General features: G+C 40.6%; 1 protein-coding gene across 1 annotated transcript; it reads right to left on the bottom strand.

The window, feature by feature from the left end:
- Nucleotides 1-2,644: 2,644 nt before the first annotated feature.
- LOC149459190 (apolipoprotein L1-like) lies at nt 2,645-15,775 on the bottom strand. The gene is made up of 5 exons (XM_089681520.1): nt 15,637-15,775; nt 12,585-12,655; nt 9,948-10,012; nt 9,818-9,862; nt 2,645-3,668 (listed from the first exon to the last, which is right to left on the bottom strand). The coding sequence occupies exons 3-5, from the start codon at nt 9,948-9,950 to the stop codon at nt 2,883-2,885; spliced, it is 834 nt and encodes a 277-aa protein (XP_089537646.1). The 5' UTR covers nt 9,951-10,012; nt 12,585-12,655; nt 15,637-15,775; the 3' UTR covers nt 2,645-2,882.
- Nucleotides 15,776-24,968: the final 9,193 nt, after the last annotated feature.

Raw genomic sequence — 24,968 nt, forward strand, 5'->3', positions numbered from 1 at the left:
CAGGGTCTTTTCTGTAAAAAAACAAAAAAGGAACCTACCAATCAGTGGGTTTTTTTTTTCAATTTAACTTTAATACTGATTTAATGCAACCAATAGTTACATTTATTTGCTAATTCTAACTACAATACTCTCTTGCATTTCGCGACATCAGCCATAAAATCTGGGTGACACAAATGCAAAATGAATACACTCCACAACAAAAGACTCCATCTAGTATTTTGTGTGATCTCCATGATTTGTAAGGACAGCACCAAGTCTTCTAGGCATAGAACGAACAAGTTGGCTACATATTGCAACATTGATCTTTTTCCATTCTTCAAGAACGACCTCTTTTAGAGCCTGAATGCTGGATGGAGAGTGATGCTCAGCTTGTCTCTTCAGAGTTCCCCATAGGTGTTCGTTTGGGTTCAGATCAGACCTGGCCACTGAATCACTTTCATTCTGTTCTTCTTCAGAAATGTAACAGTGGCCTTAGATGTGTGTTTTGGATCATTGTCATGTTGGAAAAGTGCACGACTACTGAGGGCACGGAGTGATGGTAGCATCTTCTCTTTCAATATAGAGCAGTACATCTGTGAAGTCATGATACCACCAATGAAATGTAGCTCTCCGACAACAGCAGCACTCATGCAACCCCACTGATGGGCACTGCCACCACCATGTTTCACTGTAGGCACAATGCATTTTTCTTTGTACTCCTCACATTTGCGACACCATACAGTTTTGAAACCATCAGTTCCAAAAACATTTGTCTTGGTCTCATTACTCCAGAGTACAGAATCCCAGTAGTCTTCTTCTTTCTCGGCATGGCCCCTGGTAAATTCTAGGTGGGCTTTATTGTGTGTGGGCTTGAGGAGAGGTTTCCTTCATGGACAACACCCATGCATGCCTTTCCTCTGCAGTGTACACCATATTGGTGACCACTTTGAGAACCTAATGTGATTGCTACTCTTTGATGTGTAAATAAATCTAGTAATAAAATGTGTACGCATATTTTTGATGTAAAAATGTGTATACATTTTTGGATCCCTCTGTGTGTATGTATATATACAGTGGGGATCGAAAGTTTGGGCACCCCAGCTAAAAATGTGTATTAATGTGCATAAAGAAGCCAAGGAAAGATGGAAAAATCTCCAAAAGGCATCAAATTACAGATTAGACATTCTTATAATATGTCAACAAAAGTTAAATTTTATTTCCATCATTTACACTTTCAAAATAACAGAAAACAAAAAAATGGCGTCTGCAAAAGTTTGGGCACCCTGCAGAGTTAATATCTTGTACTGCCCCCTTTGGCAAGTATCACAGCTTGTAAACGCTTTTTGTAGCCAGCCAAGAGTCTTTCAATTCTTGTTTGAGGTATCTTTGCCCATTCTTCCTTACAAAAGTCTTCCAGTTCTTTGAAATTTCTGGGCTGTCTGTCACGCACTGCTGTTTTAAGGTCTATCCATAGATTTTCAATTATGTTGAGGTCAGGAGATTGTGAAGGCCATGGCAAAATCTTCAGTTTACGCCTCTTGATGTAATCCCCCGTGGATTTCGAGGTGTGTTTAGGATCATTATCCATTTGTAGAAGCCCTCCTCTCTTTAACTTCAGCTTTTTCACAGATGGCATCAAGTTATCATCCAAAATTTGCTGAAATTTTATTGAATCCATTTTTCCTTCTACTCGTGAGATGTTCCCTGTGCCACTGGCTGCAACACAACCCCAAAGCATGATTGATCCAACCCCATGCTTAACAGTTGGACAGAGGTTCTTTTCATTCAATTCTGTGCCCCTTCTTCTCCAAACGTACCTTTGCTCATTCCGGCCAAAAAGTTCAATTTTAACCTCATCGGTCCACAGAACTTGTTTCCAAAATGCATCAGGCTTGTCTATATGTTCATTTGCAAAGTTCAAACGATGATTTTTGTGGTGAGGACGTAGAAGAGGTTTTCTTCTGATGACTCTTCCATGAAGACCATATTTGTACAAGTATCTCTTTATAGTGGAATAGTGTACCACAACTCCAGTGTCTGCCAGATCTTTCTGGAGGGATCGTGCAGTCAAACATGGGTTTTGAATTGTTTTTCTCACAATCCTACGAGCTGTTCTGTCTGATATTTTTCTTGGTCTTCCAGATCTTGCTTTAACTTCCACTGTTCCTGATGACTGCCATTTCTTAATTACATTCCGAACAGAGGATATTGACATCTGAAAACGCTTTGCTATCTTCTTATAGCCTTCTCCAGCTTTGTGAGCGTCAACTATTTTCAGTTTCAGTTTTCTAGACAACTGCTTAGAAGAACCCATGGTGCTGATTGTTGGGGCAAGGTCAGATGAGTCTGGGCATTTAAAATCTTTGAGATTGACATACCTGGTCTTCCCAGACGATGATTGAGAACAATCCATTACACTGGCAGGTCTCAGCTTTGTAAAGGGGGCAGTGCATGCTATAAATTCTGCAGGGTACCCAAACTTTTGTAGACGCCATTTTTTTGTTTTCTGTTATTTTGAAAGTGTAAATGATGGAAATAAAATCTAACTTTTGTTGACATATTATAAGAATGTCTAATCTGTAATTTGATGCCTTTTGGAGATTTTTCCATCTTTCCTTGGCTTCTTTATGCACATTAATACACATTTTTAGCTGGGGTGCCCAAACTTTCGATCCCCACTGTATATATATATATATATACACACATACACACCTTCCTGTTTGTTACTAAGTTCTGAGAATTTTGTGATAGAAGTAGTAATTTTGCATTTGTAATGATTATAAGATACAATTTAAACATGATAAAGAACTTCAGCAAGCAACGTCAATGTAAAGTGATGGCTTCATATGTTTTTCAAGTCACTGCTGACATATATGTGTAGGTATGAATTGGTATGCATCCCATTACTCAATAAGTTCTATAGTAACTCCTTTCATTTCATCAAGCAGGTTTTCACTGTTTTCTTTCATGTCATTTAATGTTCCTAGCAATTCATCCGCAATCTCCCGTATCTCTTCTGCTGTCTTTGTTTTGGCTCCTCTATGCAGCTCTACTGATCCCTTTACAAGAAAGGCAGCATCAATGGCTACAAACAATGCAGCAAACACTCCAGAAACCGCGTGAATTGCTCGAACTCCCTGTGCTGCTAACTGAGCCCCTCGGGCTGCAGCTGTTGGTATCCTCCCAAGCTGAGCCAATCTGCCTACCTCCACTGCAACAAACACTCCTTTACTCCCCATTCTGACACAATCAGGGTATTGTTTCGCAAAAGGTACACTACCTACAGCTATGATATTTGTAGCATATTCTTCAATATTTAAAGAAAGTTCTTCTAATGAATTTATATTTTTGTTAATGTTTTTTATCTTCTCATTTACTATATTACATTTCTTTTTAGTATTTGCAGCATCTGCTATGGAAGCAGAAACTCCAGTGACTCCTCCAGCTGTAGCTACAGAAATTCCAACAATGCTACAAATCAGAGATGCACCGAATGTCACTGGAGCTAGAGCAATGCCTACAATGGTGGTGATTCCACCGGCAATCCCAACAGCACTTCCCACAACATTGCCGATGGTGGCTCTCTTATGGAATGTGTCCACATCGTCCGCTATAGTGTACAGTTCATTAACACAATCTGAAAGATCAATCTTCAAAGAGGTTGAGAGGCTTTTATACTCTTGATAATACTGTTTGGGGGAAAAAAAAACAATGAGAAGAAAGAAATGTTTAGCACAATTATGTTAGTTGTATAAGCTCGGATTTCTGCATGGCCAGCACAGGCTATGGCATAGGTAGGCCAGGATGCTAGGGCCACACAGTAACCCACACACCATGCTACTGGCTGCCACATCTCTTGGTATAAAATAAAGTCCCGGGTTCAAGGATACTATCATCTGAATGTTTATGCAGTTTACCTAAGCTTTTTGCATTTAAAATATATGTTTAATATTTTTTTTTAATTAATACAAAATCGCATTAACATTACTTCAAATTCAACTTTAAATGATACATGGCATGGGAGAAGTATGCCACTGCTATGGTTATAATACTGTCTGAGTCACTGACCTGAAATAAGTATGGAGAAAATTAATTTTGACTTTTCCACATTTTATTGGTTTCTTTCCTGCATCAGGCCATTGATTCAGAAGTATTGAAACCCAACACAATAAGAGCATCTAGCACTTTTAAAAAAGGCCACCAATCAAATTTTTTTAATGATGGGTATATTTTAATGTATCTGCATGCTTTGCTTTTTTCATTTCCAACTTTACTTTCTATCTGTTTAAAGTAGTAAAAAACTTTGGAGGACAGCTCAGCTCAGTTCAGTTTCAAACATTATAGTATAACTTACTACTTGGCATCTTTAAAACTTTTTCAAGACATGCCATTTAGGAGATCTGCTGTCCATGATGCCACTTGCACATGTGCATTGTAAACACTGTTCATGGCACAATGACTGTGCTGTCTATCTGTACATCAGTGTGCCATCTTTACGTCATTCTGTTTCCTTGGCACAACTGTGAAATTGGTGCTATGCTTGCTGTGGATTTCTTTTCATACCGCTTTAAGAACAACACAGACTGGCTTCCCAAAGCTAAGTAGATAAACGTTCGTCCTCACTTACACAGTGCTATAGCTCTCATGGGAAGTTACCTGGTCCCAACTAACTATCTGCTGGTTTCCTGAAGGCTTTCCTGCTTTGTAACATTCTTCAGTGGTGACTTCATGGCGCCATGCCAATGCACATGACACAGTCCACTTTTGCCACCATGGGTGAACTTACTCTAAGTAATATCATGCACCTATTACTGGAGTGCATTTATGTAGTGAAGTAGTGGCTGCAAAGAGATGATGATAATCCAAAAAAAAAAACCCTTGACAATTGTTTATGATACACAACACTTTAGTTGACTGAATGTCACTTGATTAAAGTGATTCTAAAGCCTTTTATTTTAAAGAAAAAAATAACAAACATGCCATACTTACCATTTTGATCCAACATTAGCATTCCTTGTGATGCTATTTGGAGGAGAACACATAAGCAGTATTTATTGTGTGTTTTGTTTTTCAATGTTTTACTCAAAATAACCTGTTATGGTAAATGTTTCTATAGATTATAGTACTGTGACATTCATTTGATGAATTTTTGGGGTTGATTTACTAAAGGCAAATAGGCTGTGCACTTTGCATATGCAGGTGCAGTCTGCAAGGGAATTCGCTTTAAAGTTTAGTAAATGAGGTGAAGCTTTGCTGACTTCCATCATCCAATCATGTGCAAGCAAAAATGCTGTTTTTTTATTTTCCTTTTAAGTGATTGGTTATTCTTTGCAAAGTGAGCTTGGCTTCACACTGACGCGGTCCGCAATTCGCAACGTTTTCAGTGCGATTTCCGCACCGCATCAGAATCGCACCCAGTTCATGCAAACCGCTGCGGGTCTGTATGTTAAGTTAACAACACCCTGAAATTGGTCCACCAAACTCAGTGCGATGTGCAGAATCCAATAGCATAGGGGTGAATACCCATGCGATCCGATTCTAGTGCGGACCAAAAAAAGGGTCCTGCACCTTTTTGGTGCGGGTGCAGTGCGATTACAGCCATACAAAATGTATTGCTCCAATTGCACGGCACACAAATCGCATGTGATTTGCACAGGAATGTGGTGTGGTTCCTGTGCGAATCACATGCAATGTACCGCACCACATATATGTGAACCCGGGCTGAAACTTGACCTCCTTTACTAAGTTTACAAGCAAATTCACTTGCAATGTGCACAGTCTATTTGTCTTTAGTAAATCAATCCCTATGTTTAGAATATTTGTTTGTGATATTTTGTTTATAAATTTTGTTTATAATTTTTGATTGTTGGATTTATAATTCCACTCATTGAGTCCTCCCAGGTGGTGCCATAATTATAATTCTTTTTAACCTGTAGGTTAGGGTTTTGAGGTGCAATTATGTGAATAAAGAATAATATCTTTTCAAAATGTTTTCTCAAATTTTTGGTATTTTTTAAATTTTGTTATGGGTGTTTATGAGTTTTCTGTGGGACACCTTATACATCCCTCCCAAGCTCTAAACGTAGTCAGGTAACATGTTAAAAGGATCAGACAACCCCATGTGCTGGCTGTAAATAAGAAATATTTAATGAATTCAATATTCAAGAAATATTTCGTATTTACCTGAATACAAATGAAGAAATATTTTGAATAATGTAAATGTGAAAACCTGTGAGCACTCCCAAAGATCTGGAAAAATTTAATTCTGTAAAAATGTTATTGAATTGAAAAGCTCACACCTACACATACTAATAAAAATGTGCTAAATACAGAACACATACAATGATCGTGCCCCACTTCTCTGAATGTTAACCAACGCTAAATATAAATAGCAAAAAAACCCCAATGTGAAAAAAACATAAAATGAATATACTGTAAATATAATAATAAATAATGTACACAAAGAACTAATGAATAATAAAGCCCATCTCCATATTGTGATTCTTTCAATAAATAATGATGACTTGTACCATTCAAATCTTGCTTTTGACATATGCAATGTGTCTTCACCAACACCGACACCACTTGTGCTCTCACCTGAAATTTTTGAACACACAATTACCGTATTTTTCGCTCCATAAGACGCACTTTTTTCCCCCCAAAAAAGGGGGAAAAATGTCAGTGCGTCTTACGGTATTCCCACCGCCGCCGCCGCCGCCGTGTCAAAATACCGGGCCGGCCTCTCGTCTCTTCTCTGCAGCAGGGCCTTACCTGTTCCTCGGTCCAGCGCTGAGAAGGCTTCCCACGTCGGCATCTTTAGCGTGGGCTCTTGGCTGTGACAGCCGGGTGCCCAGTGCGCATGTGCAAGAAGAGCAGAGCTTTGTGAATAGTACGGCATCTTCTGGGACACATGACAGGTCCCAGAAAATGCCAGACCAAAGCGCAGCGCTTCTCGCGCATGCACACTGGGCACCTGGCTGCCAGCCGGGTACCCACGCTAAAGGGAGGACAACTCCGCAGAAGTGGGAGCGGGTACCAGTCAAATTCAGGTACCCGCTCCCCTTCCCTCCCCAAAGGTCAGCATTCTCTTAGTCATCCCCTGTACTGTCTGCAGTCTCTGGTCATCTCCTGTACTGTCTGCAGTCTCTGATAATCACCTGTACTGTCTGCAGTCTCTGGTCATTTCCTGCACCATGTCCGCAGTCTCTGGTCATCTCCTGTACTGTGTCCGCAGTCTCTGGTCATCCCCTGCACTGTCTGCAGTCTCTTGGTCATCCCCTGCACTGTCCGCAGTCTCTGCTCATCCCCTGTGCTGTCTGCAGTCTCTGATCATCTCTTGTACCATTTCTGCAGTCTCTGGTCATCTCCTGTACTGTCCGCAGACTCTGGTCATCTCCTGTACTGTCCACAGTCTCTGGTTATCCCCTGTACTATGTCCACAGTCTCTGGTCATCTCCTGTACTGTCCGCAGTCTCTGGTCATCTCCTGTATTGTCCGCAGTCTCTGATCATCTCCTGTACTGTCCGCAGTCTCTGGTCATTCCCTATACTGTCCGCAGTCTCTTGGTCATCCCCTATCATGTCCGCATTCTCTGGTCATCTCCTGTACTGTGTCCGCAGTCTCTGGTCATCTCCTGTAGTACGTCCGCAGTCTCTGGTCATCTCCTGTACTATGTCCGCAGTCTCTGGTCATCTCCTGTACTATGTCCGCAGTCTCTGGTCATCTCCTGTACTATGTCTGCAGTCTCTGGTCATCTCCTGTACTATTTCTGCAGTCTCTGGTCATCTCCTGTACTGTGTCTGCAGTCTCTGGTCATCTCCTGTACTGTGTCCGCAGTCTCTGGTCATCTCCTGTACTATGTCTCCAGTCTCTGGTCATTTCCTGTACTGTGTCTGCAGTCCATTGGTTCAGAATATTTTTTTCTTGTTTTCCTCCTCTAAAACCTAGGTGCGTCTTATGGTCAGGTGCGTCTTATGGAGCACAAAATATGGTAAGTTTGGTCAAAAATGGCTTCCGTCCATTAAATTGACATATAATGGTGGTAAGACCACTATCAAGACTCTCCTTCACTGCTGATTCAGTGCTTTATAATTTCAAAAGCTGTCCGTACTCCTCTCTGTGAGCTCTCTGGGACAGGTCAGCTGACAGCAAGCGTCGAAACATCACCAAGCTTCTCGCCATGGGTTGTAGCCCAGACGTCACAACCAGCCCCAGTCAGCTGATCTGTCCTGGAGAGAGCTCACGGAGAGGAGTCCGGTGAGATCCATTAGAGCCTGAGAGTGTCAGCTACCTTTTTACGGATTGTTTTATTCATTTGTGCAATATTTGGTGCAATGGAGCACCTGTATTATGTGAGTGGCCATTGTATATTTTAATAAAATGTTAGTTTTTTAAACGATAAAGTACTATTGGTTTGTCTATATTTCTTCTATATGTGTGCTGAGCGGAGGAGAAGGAAAGATCTGAATCAGCAGTGAAGGAGTCTTGATAGAGGTCTTACTACCATTATATGTCCATGTAATGGACGCAAGCTATTTTTGACCAAACTTAATTGTGCGGTCAAAAATTTCAGGTGAGAGCACAAGTGTTGTCAGTGTTGGTGAAGGTACATTGCATATGTCAAAACGAAGATTTGAATGGCACAAGTCATCATTATATATTGAAAGAATCACGATATAGAGATGGACTTTATTATTCATTACTTCTTTGTGCACATTGTTTATTATTATATTTATATTCATTTTATATTTTTTTCACATTGGGGTTTTTTTTGCTATTTATATTTAGCATTGGTTAACATTAAGAGAAACATGGCACGATCGTTGTATGTTTTCAAGAAATATTTTCAAATTGTAATCTGGAAGTGTAAAATGCAGGAATGCTAGCTGCACCCTTAACAAACATTAAAGTGATTCTAAAGGCTCACTTTTTATTTAATTTTTAATAACAAACATAAACAATTGAGTACTGTCCGTGATACTTTTTTTATTTGCACTAACATACAATTTTGAGGACAAGCTTTCTGGGTATGTCCCCTTCTTCAAAGTCCAAGCAGTACTCTTGGAGTGAGTACTGCTTGGACTTTGAAGAAGGGGACATACCCCAAAAGCTTGTCCTCAAAATTGTATGTTAGTGCAAATAAAAAAAAGTATCACGGACAGTACTCAATTGTTTATGTCGCAAATGCACTAATACGGCTACAATCACCTAATAATAAACATGTTATACTTACCTGCTCTGTGCAATGTTTTTGCACAGAGCAGCCCCGATCTTCCTTTTCTTGAGTCCCTGCCAGTGCTCCTGGCCCCTCCAGTCAGCTGAGTGCATGCTCACTCCCAACCCGGTTCTGTGTCCAAAAGACACACAGAATGCGGCTCAGTCCCGCCTCCCTGCTCACCCCTCAGCTGGCTGTGATTGACAGCAGCAGAAGCCAATGGCTCCAGCTGCTGTGTCTGTACCAGTGAGGAGAGAGAGAGATGCTGCTCTCATGCACATCGTTGGATCAAGATTGGGCTCAGGTAAGTATTTGAGGGGGACTTGGGGGGAACTGCTTGCAGAAGGTTTTCTTACCTTAATACAGAGAACCACTTTAAGCAGAATTTCGTAGGCATGTTCAAGATATTGGAAACTGGACTGAGCTCTGTAGATGTTTTCTAAATATACATTAAATATTTGCTGGTGAAGTGTGAACACCATCCATAAATGATGATTCTCAGACTACCATTTACAAGCTAGGGTTAAAAAAAATACCCATGTGTACATAGCCATAGCGTCTGTTATTATGCATTAGGTCAAATGTCTGTATGGCTTAATTTGTACAGGATATACTCTGTATTACCTCTTCTAGCTTCATTTTGATCTGTCTTTTGATGGAATCATCAGCCTGTAAATACAAAAAGGTACAATAATATCTGAATTGTATCAATTATGTATATGTGATAACAAGTAGTAAATTTTATTTAGCCTACCATTTCTGGTTTTACTGCTTGAAAAATCTGCCGGTTCAAGGTTTATAGGTGACAATGTACTAGAACTAAAAGAAAAACATTTTAAACATTTAAAATGATTTCAAGTACAATATCAGTGGTCCATAGATGCGGTATATATTAATAATTATAGAATGTTATCTCATTAAAGAACTAGTGGATTAGTGCTAAACCATTGTGCTTGTATTGTGTGACATAAAACATTGGAACTACCACTAACACATTATTTATCAACTATAAACACTTCTATGCCTGCTATATCAATGTTGTAATCGTCTCTTAATACAAGCAGTATATTCCTGTAAATTTTGATCCCTGATATATACCATTACTGATAAAAATTGGTGTGGCTTTGATAACACAATAAGAGGTGCTTTGTCCTCTCTCTTATGATATGGCTTTTGAAGAAGGAATGGACAAGATGTGCTTGATCACAAAATAATGGACAAGATGTGCTCGATCACAAAATCCCCATTTCTTGTCTAAAAAAAATCCTAATTATCAAATTAGGTTAACCTGTTGGGTCCCATTGGCTTTAGTATGTTGCCATGTGTACCCCCGTTCACTAACACGTAATAACTAACAAAGTCATACCACACAGCAACAGGGTCTCCCAGCCAGAATCACTGCGCGCTCCTATCTTTGAAGTGGAACCATTTTCTTACTGTGAAAGTAGAGGCCACTTTTCCTGAAAATCCACAGAAGGCAAATCACCAAATCCCACCAAAATCACGGTAATCTCCTTGCTAGTTATGTGACATTTTTCACTTTTTGTATGGCAAGGGGGACAAGCTGAAGACAAGAGTCGTACTGGGGATATTGAATGTAGTAAATGAGTAACAGAAATAAAAAAATGCACAACCCAGCTGTGGTCTAATCAAAATTATTGGTAGAGTTTCTAATGGCAGAGATGTTTAGATCTCTGAATACTATTAACAATTGTGTTTCAGATTTTGAATTTGGGAGGGCTGGTCATATGCAAACTAGTTGATCGAAACTAACTAAATCTAACACCCTAAGTTCTTTTGTATTTGTGTACACAGTGCTTTTGCTTTAAAGGCCAACTGAAGCTTTGGCAGAGAATTCATAGGAAAATTACTAATGAGGAAAAAGCTTACATGGACAAATCTCATTGTTCGCAAACTTTTAAATGCACCTCAGCATTGACCAAAATATCCAAGGAGTGGGCAGCAGGCTACGTGGAAGGGGACGAAATGTTGCTGATTGCATGACTATGATGATTGTATGATTAATACGTTTTTTTGATTTTCTCATATCCATTTAGCCAGTGATTGAATTGAATCCTGTCTTGCATAAAATACAAATCACTTTTGGGTTGTCGTTAAAGTGGTTGTTAACTCAGACATGGATTATGAACAAAGCACATCCTTCTATAGTGCACTAAGGCTCCATTCACATCTATGCAGTTTGCTTTTTGTCCATTTTGCAGTGCTTTTTGTAGTTCGTTTTGCATTTTTCTACACGTATTTTTGCCAAGATTTGCGTTTTGTTCAGCTTTTTTTTTTTTAAAGTGGAAATTTTTTTTTACTGGGCAGAGTAAAAATGCAAAATGTAAAACACGGCAAAATTGTGGCAAAATCGCTGCAAAAATGTGCTACCATGCATTTCAGCAGATTCTCCATTGAACTCTATTGTAGCAAAAACGCTGCTTTTTGCTGTTATAAAAAGTCCCTGACCCTTTCCAAAAACGCAGCAGCTTAAAAAACCATAGATGTGAACTTGTTCCCTAGGAAACCATGTTAAATGGACTGTAGTGCATTTCTTCAAAAAGCACAAAGAACACACATTTGTGTGAACAGAGCCTTAGTGTCATTTCTGTCTGCTGCTTCATTCTTCTGCTATCAGCATTAATCACTTTTGACAAGTTTTCCTGACACCAAGAGAAAAATGGTGACAGGGGAGGGACCTCCAGCAGATTGACAGCCTCAGCTCCGCTCCTGTGAGCTGTGCGGAGAGAGGGGGGGTGTCACTTCCCTCCAATCAGCTCTCAGAGCTCTCCTAGCTGAGCTTTGCACTGTGTAATTTCAGCTCACTGTCCCATTTTTTCTGAACTCTCATACAAGCTTTATAAATTCAATACTTTGAACGAATGTAGAGAAGAGAAGACTGCAGTTAGACAGGTACAACTTATGTAGGAGAATTTGTTTTGTCTCTGTGTATCACCTGAGGCCAGCCACTTCACCGGGTATATGTAAGGGTTTACAACCACTTTAAACAATCAAGGTGGTATCATTACAAGCTTGTATTATAAATCCACAAATAGGAATACTACATTACATTTTACGAGTGCTCACCATCTAGACAGCTAGCTGAAAATTTACCAGTATTCAAGTTTGTACTTCCTACCTACACAGCTTTTGACAATGCACCAGAAATTCCTATAATACCATGATGAAGTTCAGGAAAAGCTTTACTATATGCTAGAATGAGGATTCAAAATGAAAATCTATGCACAAATCTATGTGATAAATAGGGTTCCTATTATACAGACTTATAACTTCATATCTAAAAGGATTTAAAAAATCATGAGGCAGCACAACAACATCCTCGCTAATGATGAAAATACGTGTGCAGAGGTGCGGAGACCCCACTACATACCTACAAATGAAGCGGACTACTCAAAGACCTGTAGTAAGAGCCGATCCAGTCAGGAAATATCCGAAAAATGTCTGTAAAATTTCAGATAAGAAAGGGTGCTTCAAATGTCATAAGTGTAACATATGCAGTATTTTAAGATGTGGTTAAACATTTTCTCATCCACTTGCTGGGAGAAAATATCTTATTGAAGAATATTTTAATTGTGATGCCAATGTTTGTGTCCATCTTTTAAAATGTCTTTGTTCTCTAATTTATGTAGGAAGGCCTCCTAAATGTAGGTTTCAGAAGCACGGGAGCAACGTACAGGTGCCTCTGGAAAATCAGCATCTGCAAAACCCATCAACCAAGATATATCAGTTGCTGTTCACTTTGTGCATGAACAACACCAAACTCAAGAGGAATAGCCATGGATCAGGTTCTTGTATAGTCGCCCGATCGCGTCCATCTGACAGCCAGTTTGTCAGGTTTACACACATCATGTGTTAAAACCTCACTGCTGTCGAGGTATGATATACATCACTGACAGCAGAACATTTAATCATCCAAAACATGCTGCTTTGTGCCTTTTGTTTTGATAAGGCGCACTATATATTTTTACATAAGAATTTGTATACAATGTATATATAAAATGTGCTACAGCAGGCGGGAGCTTGTGTAACCCAACCCCCCCCCCCCAACTACTGCTGACGTATGACATAGGTCGTGGGTGAAAAAGGGTTAAACATTCAAATCATGCTGATTCTCACCTTTTGTTCTGCTAAGGCACTCTACAGAGTTTACCTGAGGATGTATATACTTGAAATGACTACCCCTCCCACCGTCCCAATCTTACTGCACAGCAAAGAAGAGCACACAGATCCAGTTATGACAAGTATATACTTAAAAAAAGAAAGATTTGCTTCAAATATGTTAGTTTGTGTTGATCAGGGCAGGGGGCAATTGAATATATAATATAAATACATTACAATTCAGTTTTACATACAAAGCAAGCATACTTACAAGGGTGTAAAAGAAGTATGGTCATATAATGCCATTTTAACATCTCTACCCCAGTTAATTGACAACAATTCACACCTTTACTCATGGAAATCAAGGAATTAATATCCAATCAGGATTCCTGGCACCAACAATGGGGTTATGTAAGGAGGACAGGATGGCACCACAACTTTCAAACCTCCCATCCTGCTCTTGGACAACCAATCTTAACATGCTGCATGTGATTGGATTAGGCGTTCTTAGGTGTGAATGTACATAATGAAGTATCTTCCTGACACTCATTGGAACTGAAAAAGTGGCTTAGTAAGTTTGGAAATGTCTTTAAAATTCCAGAACAAGTCTAGATGAATGTGACTACTACTGCTACTGAATAGAAAGATAACAACCGTACTCCAATCGTAGCTCTTCTTGCTGTATTTATCCTTGTGAGCAAGCCGGGAGCTGTGAAAAACATTAACCGCTCCCCCTCCCCCCACCTTTTAGCATAAGTACTGCTATAGGGCAGCAAGGGTGGGCAAAATCAAGTGTATATACATGATTTTGCATTTCCGGATAGGGGGTTGTGTGCCAGCTGCGCGTGCCCTACCTGTGCTGCCATTCGTGACCTCAGCTGCCAATCACCGTGTCCTGGCCGGTGATTCCCTGCCTGCACCCGGCGATTGCCGAGTATCACCGACGGGGGAGAGACCTGTGTATAAACAACACAGATCTCTCTCCTGTCAGCTCCTGCACACTGATTTATATGGCTCTGCTGTGCAGAGCCATACAAGCCAGGGTGCTTGCAATGTAAAGCACACACAGCACACAGTAAAACAGCACACAGTTAACCCTTTGATCGCCCCACATGTTAACCCTTTCCTTCCCAGTGCCCTTAGTACAGTGTCAGTGCTTTTTATTAGCACTGATTACTGTATTGGTGTCACTGGTGGTCACTTGGTGACACCAAGTCAGTCCCCCCCCATGTCAGATTGCCCGCTGCAGTTCCGCAATCCCGCAGTTCTGATCGCCGCCATTACTAGTAAAAAATTTTAAGTAAAAAAATTCTGGTATATATACTGCCATTTGTAATTGCTATAACTTTCACGTAAACCAATTAATTTACATGTATTGGGATTTTTTTAGCAAAGACATGTAGCAGAATACATTTTGGCCTAAATTTATGACAATTAGATTTTTGAAATTTTTCATTGGACATGTTTAATAGCAAAAAGTCAAAAATATTGTTTTTTTTCCTCAAAAATGTTGGTCTTTTCTTGTTTATAGCACAAAAAATAAAAAACACAGAGGCAATCAAATACCACCGAAAAAAGCTCTATTTGTGGGGGAAAAAAGGGTGTAAATTTAATTTGGGTGCAGCGTTGCATGACCGGGCAATTGTCAGTTAAAGTAATGCAGCACCGTAATGCAAAAAATGGCCTGGTCAAGAAAAGGGGTAAATCCTCTGGAGGGAAAGTGGTTAAGAAAGGTTGTTTTTCGGGTAGAGACATGATGTATGCAGTCGCTGAACTAAGATTGGAGAGCTAATATTGGGGTGCAGCTTTTATCTTTCATCCTTTGATGTAGAGAGGAGAAGGGCTATGGAAGCCTGCACCCAGATTGTCCATGCATGGTAAGGGGAGCAAGTCTTGAGCGGTGGTATGAATCTGGTTGTTTTTTTACTAGATAGGTTACATGTTACAATCCAAGCTCTGTAGGGGAAATGACTAGTGTTGCTGTACTTTGTATAGGACTGGAAAAAATTAATGGATATCAAAATTAAGTAAAAGAATAAATAAAAAGATAAATACATTCCAATTAAACTTTCTTTGTATTATGCCCCCCTACCCTTCATTTATTGGAAAAAGCTATGTACTATGTAGGATCATGATAAAACCAGCCTAGTAACCTAAACCCAAGTCTGCAAAAAAACATCGCAGGCAAAACTAATAGTAAAGACATACCTGCACAGGTAACAATTATAATATAAAGACAAAATCAACATTTACTGCTTACAAGTGCAGGTAACTTATGTCATGTAGACCAACTTTTTAGTATATTAAGTAAAAACTTACCTTACCTCAGAGGAAGAGAGATACTAGGCGTTTAGTAAGTGGCTGTTTCTAAAATGTGAATGTGAAAGAATTCTCCTCTTATATACTCTTTCTTGATGAAGCTATTCTAAAGCTGACTTTTGTGTTACACATACTGTATGTTGGAATGTGAAACACCTTGTAGTGCTATGTTGCTGGAACTCAGAATTTCATGATCAGATCTTAACCTCTTCAGCACCAACCATTGTAAGGCAAGTGGCTATCTTTACATGCCTTTTCTTTGTGCTCATTTGTCATTGGACAGTGCAAATCACAGAAAAAAGCTACAAAATCATTGAAAATGTCTTTGTACCACGTGGTTGCGATGATCAATTGCAGTGATCACAACTGTAAACAATGTCAATGGTAAGTGTTAATCACAGGCAGAAAGCACAGAGCAAATAAGAATGGCTTTATACCTTGTGATGGTTGTGACCCATTGCAGTGATCCCAAGTGGCCCACTGGCTGTGATGAGCAGACAGCTCTCCTTTCCTATACCTTCCAACTTTACAACTTGAGAATGAGGGACACTTTAGGAAGAAACAATAGAAACAAAGAACCTTATTTTTTTCAAAATTTTTGGTCTTTTTTCGTTTATAGTGCAAAAAATAAAAAACCCAGGGGTGATTACCACCAAAGGAAAGCTCTATTTGTGGAAAAAAATGATAAAAATTTCATATGGGTACAATGTTGCATGACCACGCAATTGTCATTTAAAGTGCGACAGCACTAAAAGCTGAAAATTGGCCTGGGCAGGAAGGGGGTAAAAGTGCCCTATGTGGAAGTGGTTAAAGTGATTGTAAAAGGTAATTTTAAAAAAAAATTATAAACATGCAATACTTACCTGCTCTGAGCAGTAGTTTTGCACAGAGCAGTGCAGATCCTCCTTTTCTAGGGTCCCCCACCACCACTCCTGGCTCCTCTTCTTCTTGGTGTGCCACAATAGGAAGTGGCTTCCTATGACACAACTATTCCTTCCTATTGTGGCACACCTCCAGGCTCGATTGTGAGAAGCGCTGCCTGTGTGCATAGACACAGGGTGGCTCAGCCCCGCCTGGTCCCTCGTCACAGGATATGTTTAACAGCAGCAGGAGCCAATGGCTCTCACTGCTATCAATCTGCCCTGTGAGGAGGGAGAGAGTGGAGAGCCACTGCCCTCAGGCCTCCTTGTACACACTGTCCCCCTCCCTGTACACACTGCCCCCCTCCCTGTACACATTGCCCCCTTCCCTGTACACACTGCTCCCCCTCCCTGTACACACTGCTCCCCCTCCCTGTACACACTGCTCCCCTTCCCTGTACACACTGCCCCCCTCCCTGTACACATTGCCCCTCTCCCTCTCCCTGTACACACTGCCCCCCTCCCTGTACTCACTGCCCCCCTCCCTGTACACATTGCCCCCTCCCTGTACACACTGCCCCCTCCCTGTACACATTGCCACCTCTAAGACACCTAGTAGCTAGAACATCGCAGTGAATATTGTTCACCCAGGGAAGAGTTATGCAGGCCATAGACGGGTCGAAAATCGGCCGATTTTTTTTTTTGCCCGATTTTCGACCCGTCTATGGCCTGCATAATTTTCGCACCGTTAGTGGGTTAATTGGTCGGCCGTTTTTCAGGGTTTTGGCACTTTTTTATCGGTGATCTTGGAAAAAAATCGCCCGACTTTGCCTATCGGCCGATATTTCCAGCAATGATGGGCAAATCGGCTGATCTTTTTACCGATAAAAAATCTGCGCATGAGCAAGAAGAAAAAGAAGAAAAATAAATCCAGTCCGCTATTATATTTGAGCCTCCTTGTACCTATGAAATCCGCTTCGATTGCTGCGCCAAAAGTACAAGTGTCACAGACACATATAAACCTCAGCACAATACAAAAGTGAGGCACTGCCATTACATATGCTTTTGTGCACAGATAGAGAGCCAACGCTTTGTCTGAGCCTACCTTAACCTCTTGGCGCCGGCCGCACACAAATATGGGCCGCACATTTGCACAAGAAATACACACTATGGTGACACTGTACTGCTAGGGTGACAGTATGTTAAATTAATAAATAATAAAAAGAAAAAGAAAAAAGAAAAATAGGAAAATTATAATTTTTGGTTATAAACTAATTTAGGTTATTTTTTTTTACTGAAAAGATAACCGAATAAAGTTGGCCAAGATTTATGAAGAAAGATTATTTATTTGCAAAATTTTATAAGAAAAACACTTTTTTTCAACATGTTTGGACTTTTGCATTTATATAGCAAAAAAAAAAAAAAAAAATCCCAGTGGTGAATAAATACCATCAAAATAAAGTTTTACCTGTCTCAAAAAAATGCTAAAAAATTCATATAAGTACAGTGTTGCTCGACCGTGCAATTGTCACTCAAAGTGTGATAGCACTGAAAGCTGAAAATTGGCCTGGACAGGAAGGGGGTGAAAGTGTCCGGACTTGAAGTGGTTAAAATACTTACCCATGCACTGCCTTCTGCATACAGCTCTGCTTCAGCTTTTCTTTCCAAAGAAGAGTTTTCCTATACACTCAGGGCTGCTGTTAGAAATCACAGGGCCCTGTACAGCCTACCTGACAGGGTACCCCTCCCAGAATGATCATAATTATATTTTCACTAAAATTATACTAAATCATTTTTAGCAAACACAAAACCCACAAAATTCCTGCAAAATCGTAAAGATAAACCTGTATTAAGTTAATAAAGCGCTAATTGAAATTGAGGTCTTAGGGCTCATTCACATGGGCACTGTGGCCTGTACAGTGTGAATTAGGTTTTTTTTGGCTGGTGGCCGGTGCCTTGTGCAGGCAGTCTATTTTACATTAAGGGAAACAGCCGCAGGTGCTAATTTGACAGGTATGGGGGTGCAGGTGCATGGCCCTGAACACAGACAGTGTGTATTCGGGTCCAGGCCACTCACCTGCACCTGCACACATGTCAAATTAGCACCTGCGGCTGTGTTCATACGGTTCCACTCATTCACACAATATGAGCCAGAGAACCCATATGAATGAGTACTTCATTTTTTAAAATTATTTTTTACAATTGCTGTATTATTTTTTTTATATATTTTTTTCACAATGCTGTTAGGAGGGCTTTATTGAAATATCAGGTGTCTAAATAAATCCCTGATATTGCATTTCTAAGACAGAGAAAAGGAACTGAGGACACAGATCCCCAATGCTTTTTCTGCAGCCTCAGCTGCACTGAAGATGAATGAATAGGAAGCCCTCTGTACAGAGACTTCCTGTTCATTTACAAACTTTACACAGTTTACTATGCTTCACTTATGAATGAACATAAGTAATTGGCACCAATCACTCACTGTGTTCAGAAAAGGAAGGGGCTGCTAAAAATAACATATTTACTGTTCACCCCCTCCTGGTGGCATCCTTAAAAGAACCCTCTGTGCGCCTGTAGCAGCTGATGTGAGGGGGAGGAGTAAAAGTCGGAAGCAGGGAAAAGGGACACAAGGGAAGCCCGGACAGCAATGTTAATCAGATAGAAGACAAGGAGGGTGCTTAATGTGATGTGGTGGGGGTATTATTAGAACCAATCCCCCTGTGTGGCTCTAAAAGCTGGTGGAAGAGGGGAATTGGAATTCCCCCTGCTGCCTGAGCCCCCTTGATGAACTGTTGGGGCTTGGGCCCCATACAGGAGGACCAGCTGTAATCCCTTATCGGTGGTGCTGTATACACTATATGGGGAATTTTTGTAACGCATAGAAACAGGAAATCCTGGAGAAGTAAGCATTCAGAGGTGGACATTCAGTTTAATGGATCACTGTGTAAAGCTCTCCTGACTCCAAACATCATTACTATTATTATGACATTTAGATTTATTGTGACAAGTGGGTTTAAAAAAAAGACACTTCAGTTTTCTTTCTCCTAACCTAATCCATTCACAATGTGAATAGTAGGGATGAGCTCTCAGCTTGGTCAAAATCCATGTTTGGACCAAATTTTGCATGTTCTGAGGTTCTGTGAGTTGCCAAACTAAATGAGTGTATGGCCAAGTTAAACCTCTGGTTGCTCCAGGGAGTAATACACATTTATCAGTGGGATGAATATTGCTGATAAACGTGACATCTTTCCACTGAGATGTCTGGCATCTCAGTGGAAAGACCATCCTGAACTCAGCTGCCAGACTCATCCACCTCACCAGCCGCTCCACCTCTGCCACCCCCCTCTGCCTCTCCCTCCACTGGCTCCCCATTGCCCAACGCATTAAATTCAAACTGCTCACTCTGACCTATAAAGCCATTCACAACACTGCCCCTAACTACCTCACCGACCTGATTCCCAGGTACCACCCTACCCGTACCCTTCGCTCTTCACAGGACCTCCTTCTATCTTGCTCCCTGGTCTCCTCCTCCCACGCACGACTGCAAGACTTCTCCAGGTCCTCCCCCATCCTCTGGAACTCACTACCCCAATCCATCAGACTGTCACCTTCCCTCCTCACCTTCAGGCGCTCCCTGAAAACCCACCTCTTCAGGGAAGCCTACCCCACCCTCACCTAACAGCCGCTGCCCTTCCCTCCTCCTACCACTCCATCCCCCACAGCCGTTTCCTCCTGTGCCTCTACCCCCTCCCTCCTAGATTGTAAGCTCGAAAGAGTAGGGCCCTCTTACCCCTTGTGTGCTGTTTGATGTTACTGTACTGTTTCATGTATTGTCCCCCCTCTATTGTACAGCGCTGAGCAAACCCTTTGGCGCTATATAAACTCGATAAATAAATAAATAATAAATAAACAACCAATTACATATATCTGCCCGCACCATTCAGCTGTCAGCCAGGGATTCAGAATTTCAGCATGTTAATGCTTGCTTAGGTCCACTTTTGTGTCTAAAACCAGTTAATGTTGTTGGCCCAGTACATGAATTTAGAAGCTGATTAAATTTCTAGCAAGCTCCCCAGGTATTGTTCAATACCTACAGTATTTTTGAACATAACACAAGGAAACATGCTTGTACTGGAGAACCGTGCTTGTAACCCCCACAGTGGAGGAGGGGTTTAAAACTTGTGCAGAGCACAGGGGTAAAAAGTATATAACATACAGAGTGTAGGGGTCAGGAGTATATAACATACCGAATGAATGGGTAACACATAGGGTGCAGAGGTCAGGAATGGGTGATATACGAAGTGCAGGGGTCAGGAGTGGGTAATGTACAGAGCAAAGGGGTCATGGGAGGGTAATGTATATAGTTCATGGGTTGTGAATAGGTATCATACAATGCTCAAAGGTCAGCAGTGGATAGCGGTATGTAATGTACAGCTTGCAAGGGTGGAGGGCAGTGCAAGAAGGAGAGGGTAAGGCAAAGGCAGCAAAGACAGCAGATGAGCCAAAAGCTCCAAAGGCAGTAGATGAGGGTGTACACATGCTGCAGCCATGATATTTTACATTGTGGTGTAGCAAAAATTATCCCCATGTGGTGTTCGGCCATTCCACTGAATAGAGCTGTCCTGTTACTGAGTACAATGCATGTAGATGCAGCATGGTGGTACAGGTTTTTAGGAGATAAATCAGGCCGTGAGGAAGCAATATAATGCTGCTTCATCACCTGACAAACACCCTCTGAAAAACAATCCACCAATGATCACTCTTCAGAGGCTGACACAAGTGTGCACAAATCCAAAGCTTCTGGGCACTTCTGGAAGAGTCTGCAGCAATTGAAAAAAAAAATTCAATGGGCCCCATGTGCCGGCAGGTGGGGGGCAGGAGCTGAAAGGGGGCTATTTATTGGCATGCAGGTGCAGGTGGAGTAATCTGTAGCACATTTCCAGACAATTACATTAAAATTATTTTTTGTTCATTTGTGGTAAAAACAATGGCAACAAATATACTTTTAATACTGTATACTTTTTTTATATTTTTTTAGCAAAAATTGTTACAGCTTTTCTAATTTCTTCTTTATTTCTTCCATTGCTGTCACAGTAGATCACTATATGGAGAGAAGCATACAGACATTAGGTTAGAGATAAAAAAAAATGATGGAGGATGGAGAAAAAATAGGAGTAAACTAATCAAGAGACTGATATGGTGATTACTAAAGTACAACTATATGCAAAACCTTTTCCTGACGACAACATGGCAGCATACATGGTATCACATGTATGCTGCCATGGACTGGCATCAGGAAAGGAAAATTACGGTAATTATTTGAAACAATTTTCTATTTTCCTGATGCCAACATAGCAGCATACATGTGATACCTCGTACGCTGCCATGGAATGACATCAGGATAGGAAAATTACGGTAAGTATTTGAAACAATTTTCCAGTCTTTTTTTTCATTTTGAATAGAGCAAGAGAATGTTAAAACCCATGACAGATTTTTTTTCCGCCATCTGTGTCCCATTGTGGAGATTTCCCTTCACTTCCAGTCCCATAGCCAAACAGGAAGCGAGAGGAAATCCCTGCAAATTAAGGGAATTCCATGGGAACCCCCAGGTCACCAGAACTAGTGTCCCCATTGGAAGATTTCCCTCTATTCCTATTCTGGGGACAACCCAAAATGTGGGATTTTCTTTTACTTACACTTACAATGATAATGGTAAACAGGACAAATAGTGAGAGTGAATCTCCCTAACGCGGACACAGACAGCAATAAAAAAAAACTGACAGTAGTGTGAATCCCTCTCCACTCTATCCAAAACCAAAAAAAAAAGTTTTGCCTTTAGTTATACTTTAATTTAACAGCTCTAGCAAACAAGGCACTTTAGCCAAAGTTGGTAAGACATCATCCATTTGGCCTATATCCAACAGCTCTTTACTGTCAACACTGGAATAGATTTTAAATCTCCAAGATAGAACTTGTACAATATGCAAAAAGCAAAAAAATCAATCTGATGTTTTTTTTTGTAAAAAAGTATTTATTGGGTTTTGTCAATACTTTAACAAAGATCAAAAGCACGAAGATATAATACATGTTATTGGTGCAGAGAATAATAGTACATAGTATAAAATGACTTACATCAATGTGAGCTTAGCTCGTTGTGGGCTGATATGAGGGGTTTTTGCTTTAAATACCGTGAGTATAGTCCAGTCTGTATCAGGCTTTAAGAGAGTGTTTTGAAGCCTGGAGAGAGGTTGCCTGTTACTGGACAGGTGTGTGTACTATATTTACTCTTCAAAGGTATAATGGTGTGCATACTTTGGACTATAAAGATAAAAAGAAAAACAAAGATGGTGGAAGACAAAAGAAACCGGAGGGGGGGAAAGAAAGGAAATGGAGAGTGAGATTGGAGATAGAAGAGTGTAGGGGAGCTAATGGCATCTAAAAGAACCAATGTGTTTTCTTGTGGTGACTTGGAAATAAGGAGGCAGGCAGCCTAGGAGGTGGGTGTCTCGTGTTATGTGTACATAACTTGGGTACCTGAGCACGTTGTAGCAGGAGTAAAATCAATTTTAAATATTGCATATATCTGAGCTGGGGGGTCAGGAAGCAATAAGTTACAATCACAATAGTACAGAAGTCATGCCATACACATGGGATCAATAGGTGACGTGGACAATTGTAGGACTTATAGTACTTGTTCAGTACTTAAGAGCCTGTTATAAGTTCTCGTTGTTCCGATGTAGGGAAGGTTCTGGCGATGTATAGGTGCCATTTTTGAGCAAAGGAGTCGACTGCGAGGCCAGGATGAAAGTAAATCGAGTTTTTCCTTACGAGAAGATATTTAAGATCTTGTTTAATATCCAATACGGTTGGAGGTGTATTTGCAACCCATTTTTTTAAGTTACAATAGCTCTTCTTTCCACTAGAAAGCAGGTTGTTAACCAAGGTTTATTTTTTCTGAAGAGTGTAAGAGTTAGGGGATCAGAGGATGTATGTTCCAAGTTGCCGAAGAGAAGGTGAAGTGGGTCTTTTGACAGTTGTACACCAATGACAAATTCTGCAAAACAGTTTACTTGGTCCCAGAATCTGGATATGTGAGGACAAAGCCAAAGCCAATGTTTGAGAGAAGGCATATGACAATTGCAAAGCGGACAGTGTGATATGGTTGGAGTAGATTTTGAAAAGGCACATGACATATAGGCACGGTGCATGATCTTGAGTTGTTGTTCACGCCAAAATCCGTTTGTTATGAAGGCGCAGGTAGTATTGAATCCTGTTAGTATTTGGTCTACTGTGATTGAGTTGTGGAAGTCTTTGACCCAAGATGCTGTTGATGAGAGTTCTAAGGGTTCAGATAAGTGTAGGTTTAGTGGGGTGTAGATGTCCGATATCTTGAACTTTCATCTTTGCAGGAGGGTATCAATCAATGAATTACGGAACCTGACAGATTTATCAGGAACAAGGTTTTTCACATAGTTCAATACTTGTAGAACATATATAAAATGGTGGGAAGGTAGGTTTAGTCTCGTCAAGGTACATTGGAGTGGTTTAGGCGATCCAGAAGAAATATTATACATTTGCACTACATTTACCAGTTCATAGATATTCCAGATTGCATATGCTGCGTACTGTTGTGAAAGAGGAAATGAAGGATTGTTTTGAACTGGGAGATACCTGGATACCCCTAACTTGCGTCTGACCTTGCTCCATGTTATGAGGGTGTCTCGTATGAGTGAATTGTATTTTAGGTGGGATGGAAGCGAGTTGACATTACAGTGTAGTATTGCAGCTAGACTATATGGGTGAACCATGTCTGTTTCGATCCGGTAGTTGGAATATTTGGACGACTGGGACAGCCAGTCTAAGCAGACTCTTAATAGACAGGGAAGATTGTATACTCTGATATTAGGCAAACCATATCCCCCTTCGCTCCTTGGGAGATAGTTTATGTAATGCTAAGCGAGGGTGGTGCCCCTTTCAGAGAAATTTAGATCTAGCTTTATTTAATGTTGTTATATCTCCGTGTCGGAGTAAGAACGGGGTGGTCTGGAGAGGATATAGAAGTTTTGGAAAACTGACCATTTTAAATAGGTGTGATCTCCCAAGAAGCAATAGTGGCAGATCTTTCCACATCTCCATCTATGATTCTGTCTATCGCTGGTGTATAGTTAAGTGTATATAGTGATGAGGGGAGCTTCCCTGTCTTTATGCCCAAGTACGTAATGTGGTTTTTGGCTAGAGTAAATACTGTGGATAGCGTCCAAGGGGAAGGCCTAGCGTGATATAGTGGAAGTATTTCACTTTTGGAGAAATTTATACGAAGGCCTGAGCAGTGTCTGAAATCCAAGAATATATCACGAATCTGGGGTATGTCCAGAGTCGGATTAGAGGTAAAGACTAGTATATCATCCGCAAATAGTGCAATACGGAGATCTTGTTGGCCTATCTTAATTCTGTGGAGATGGGATTTGAATAGTAGA

The sequence above is a fragment of the Staurois parvus genome, unplaced genomic scaffold (assembly GCF_062004578.1).
Source record: "Staurois parvus isolate SC_StPar_1 unplaced genomic scaffold, SC_StPar_1.0 ptg000270l, whole genome shotgun sequence".
Lineage (NCBI taxonomy): Eukaryota > Metazoa > Chordata > Amphibia > Anura > Ranidae > Staurois > Staurois parvus.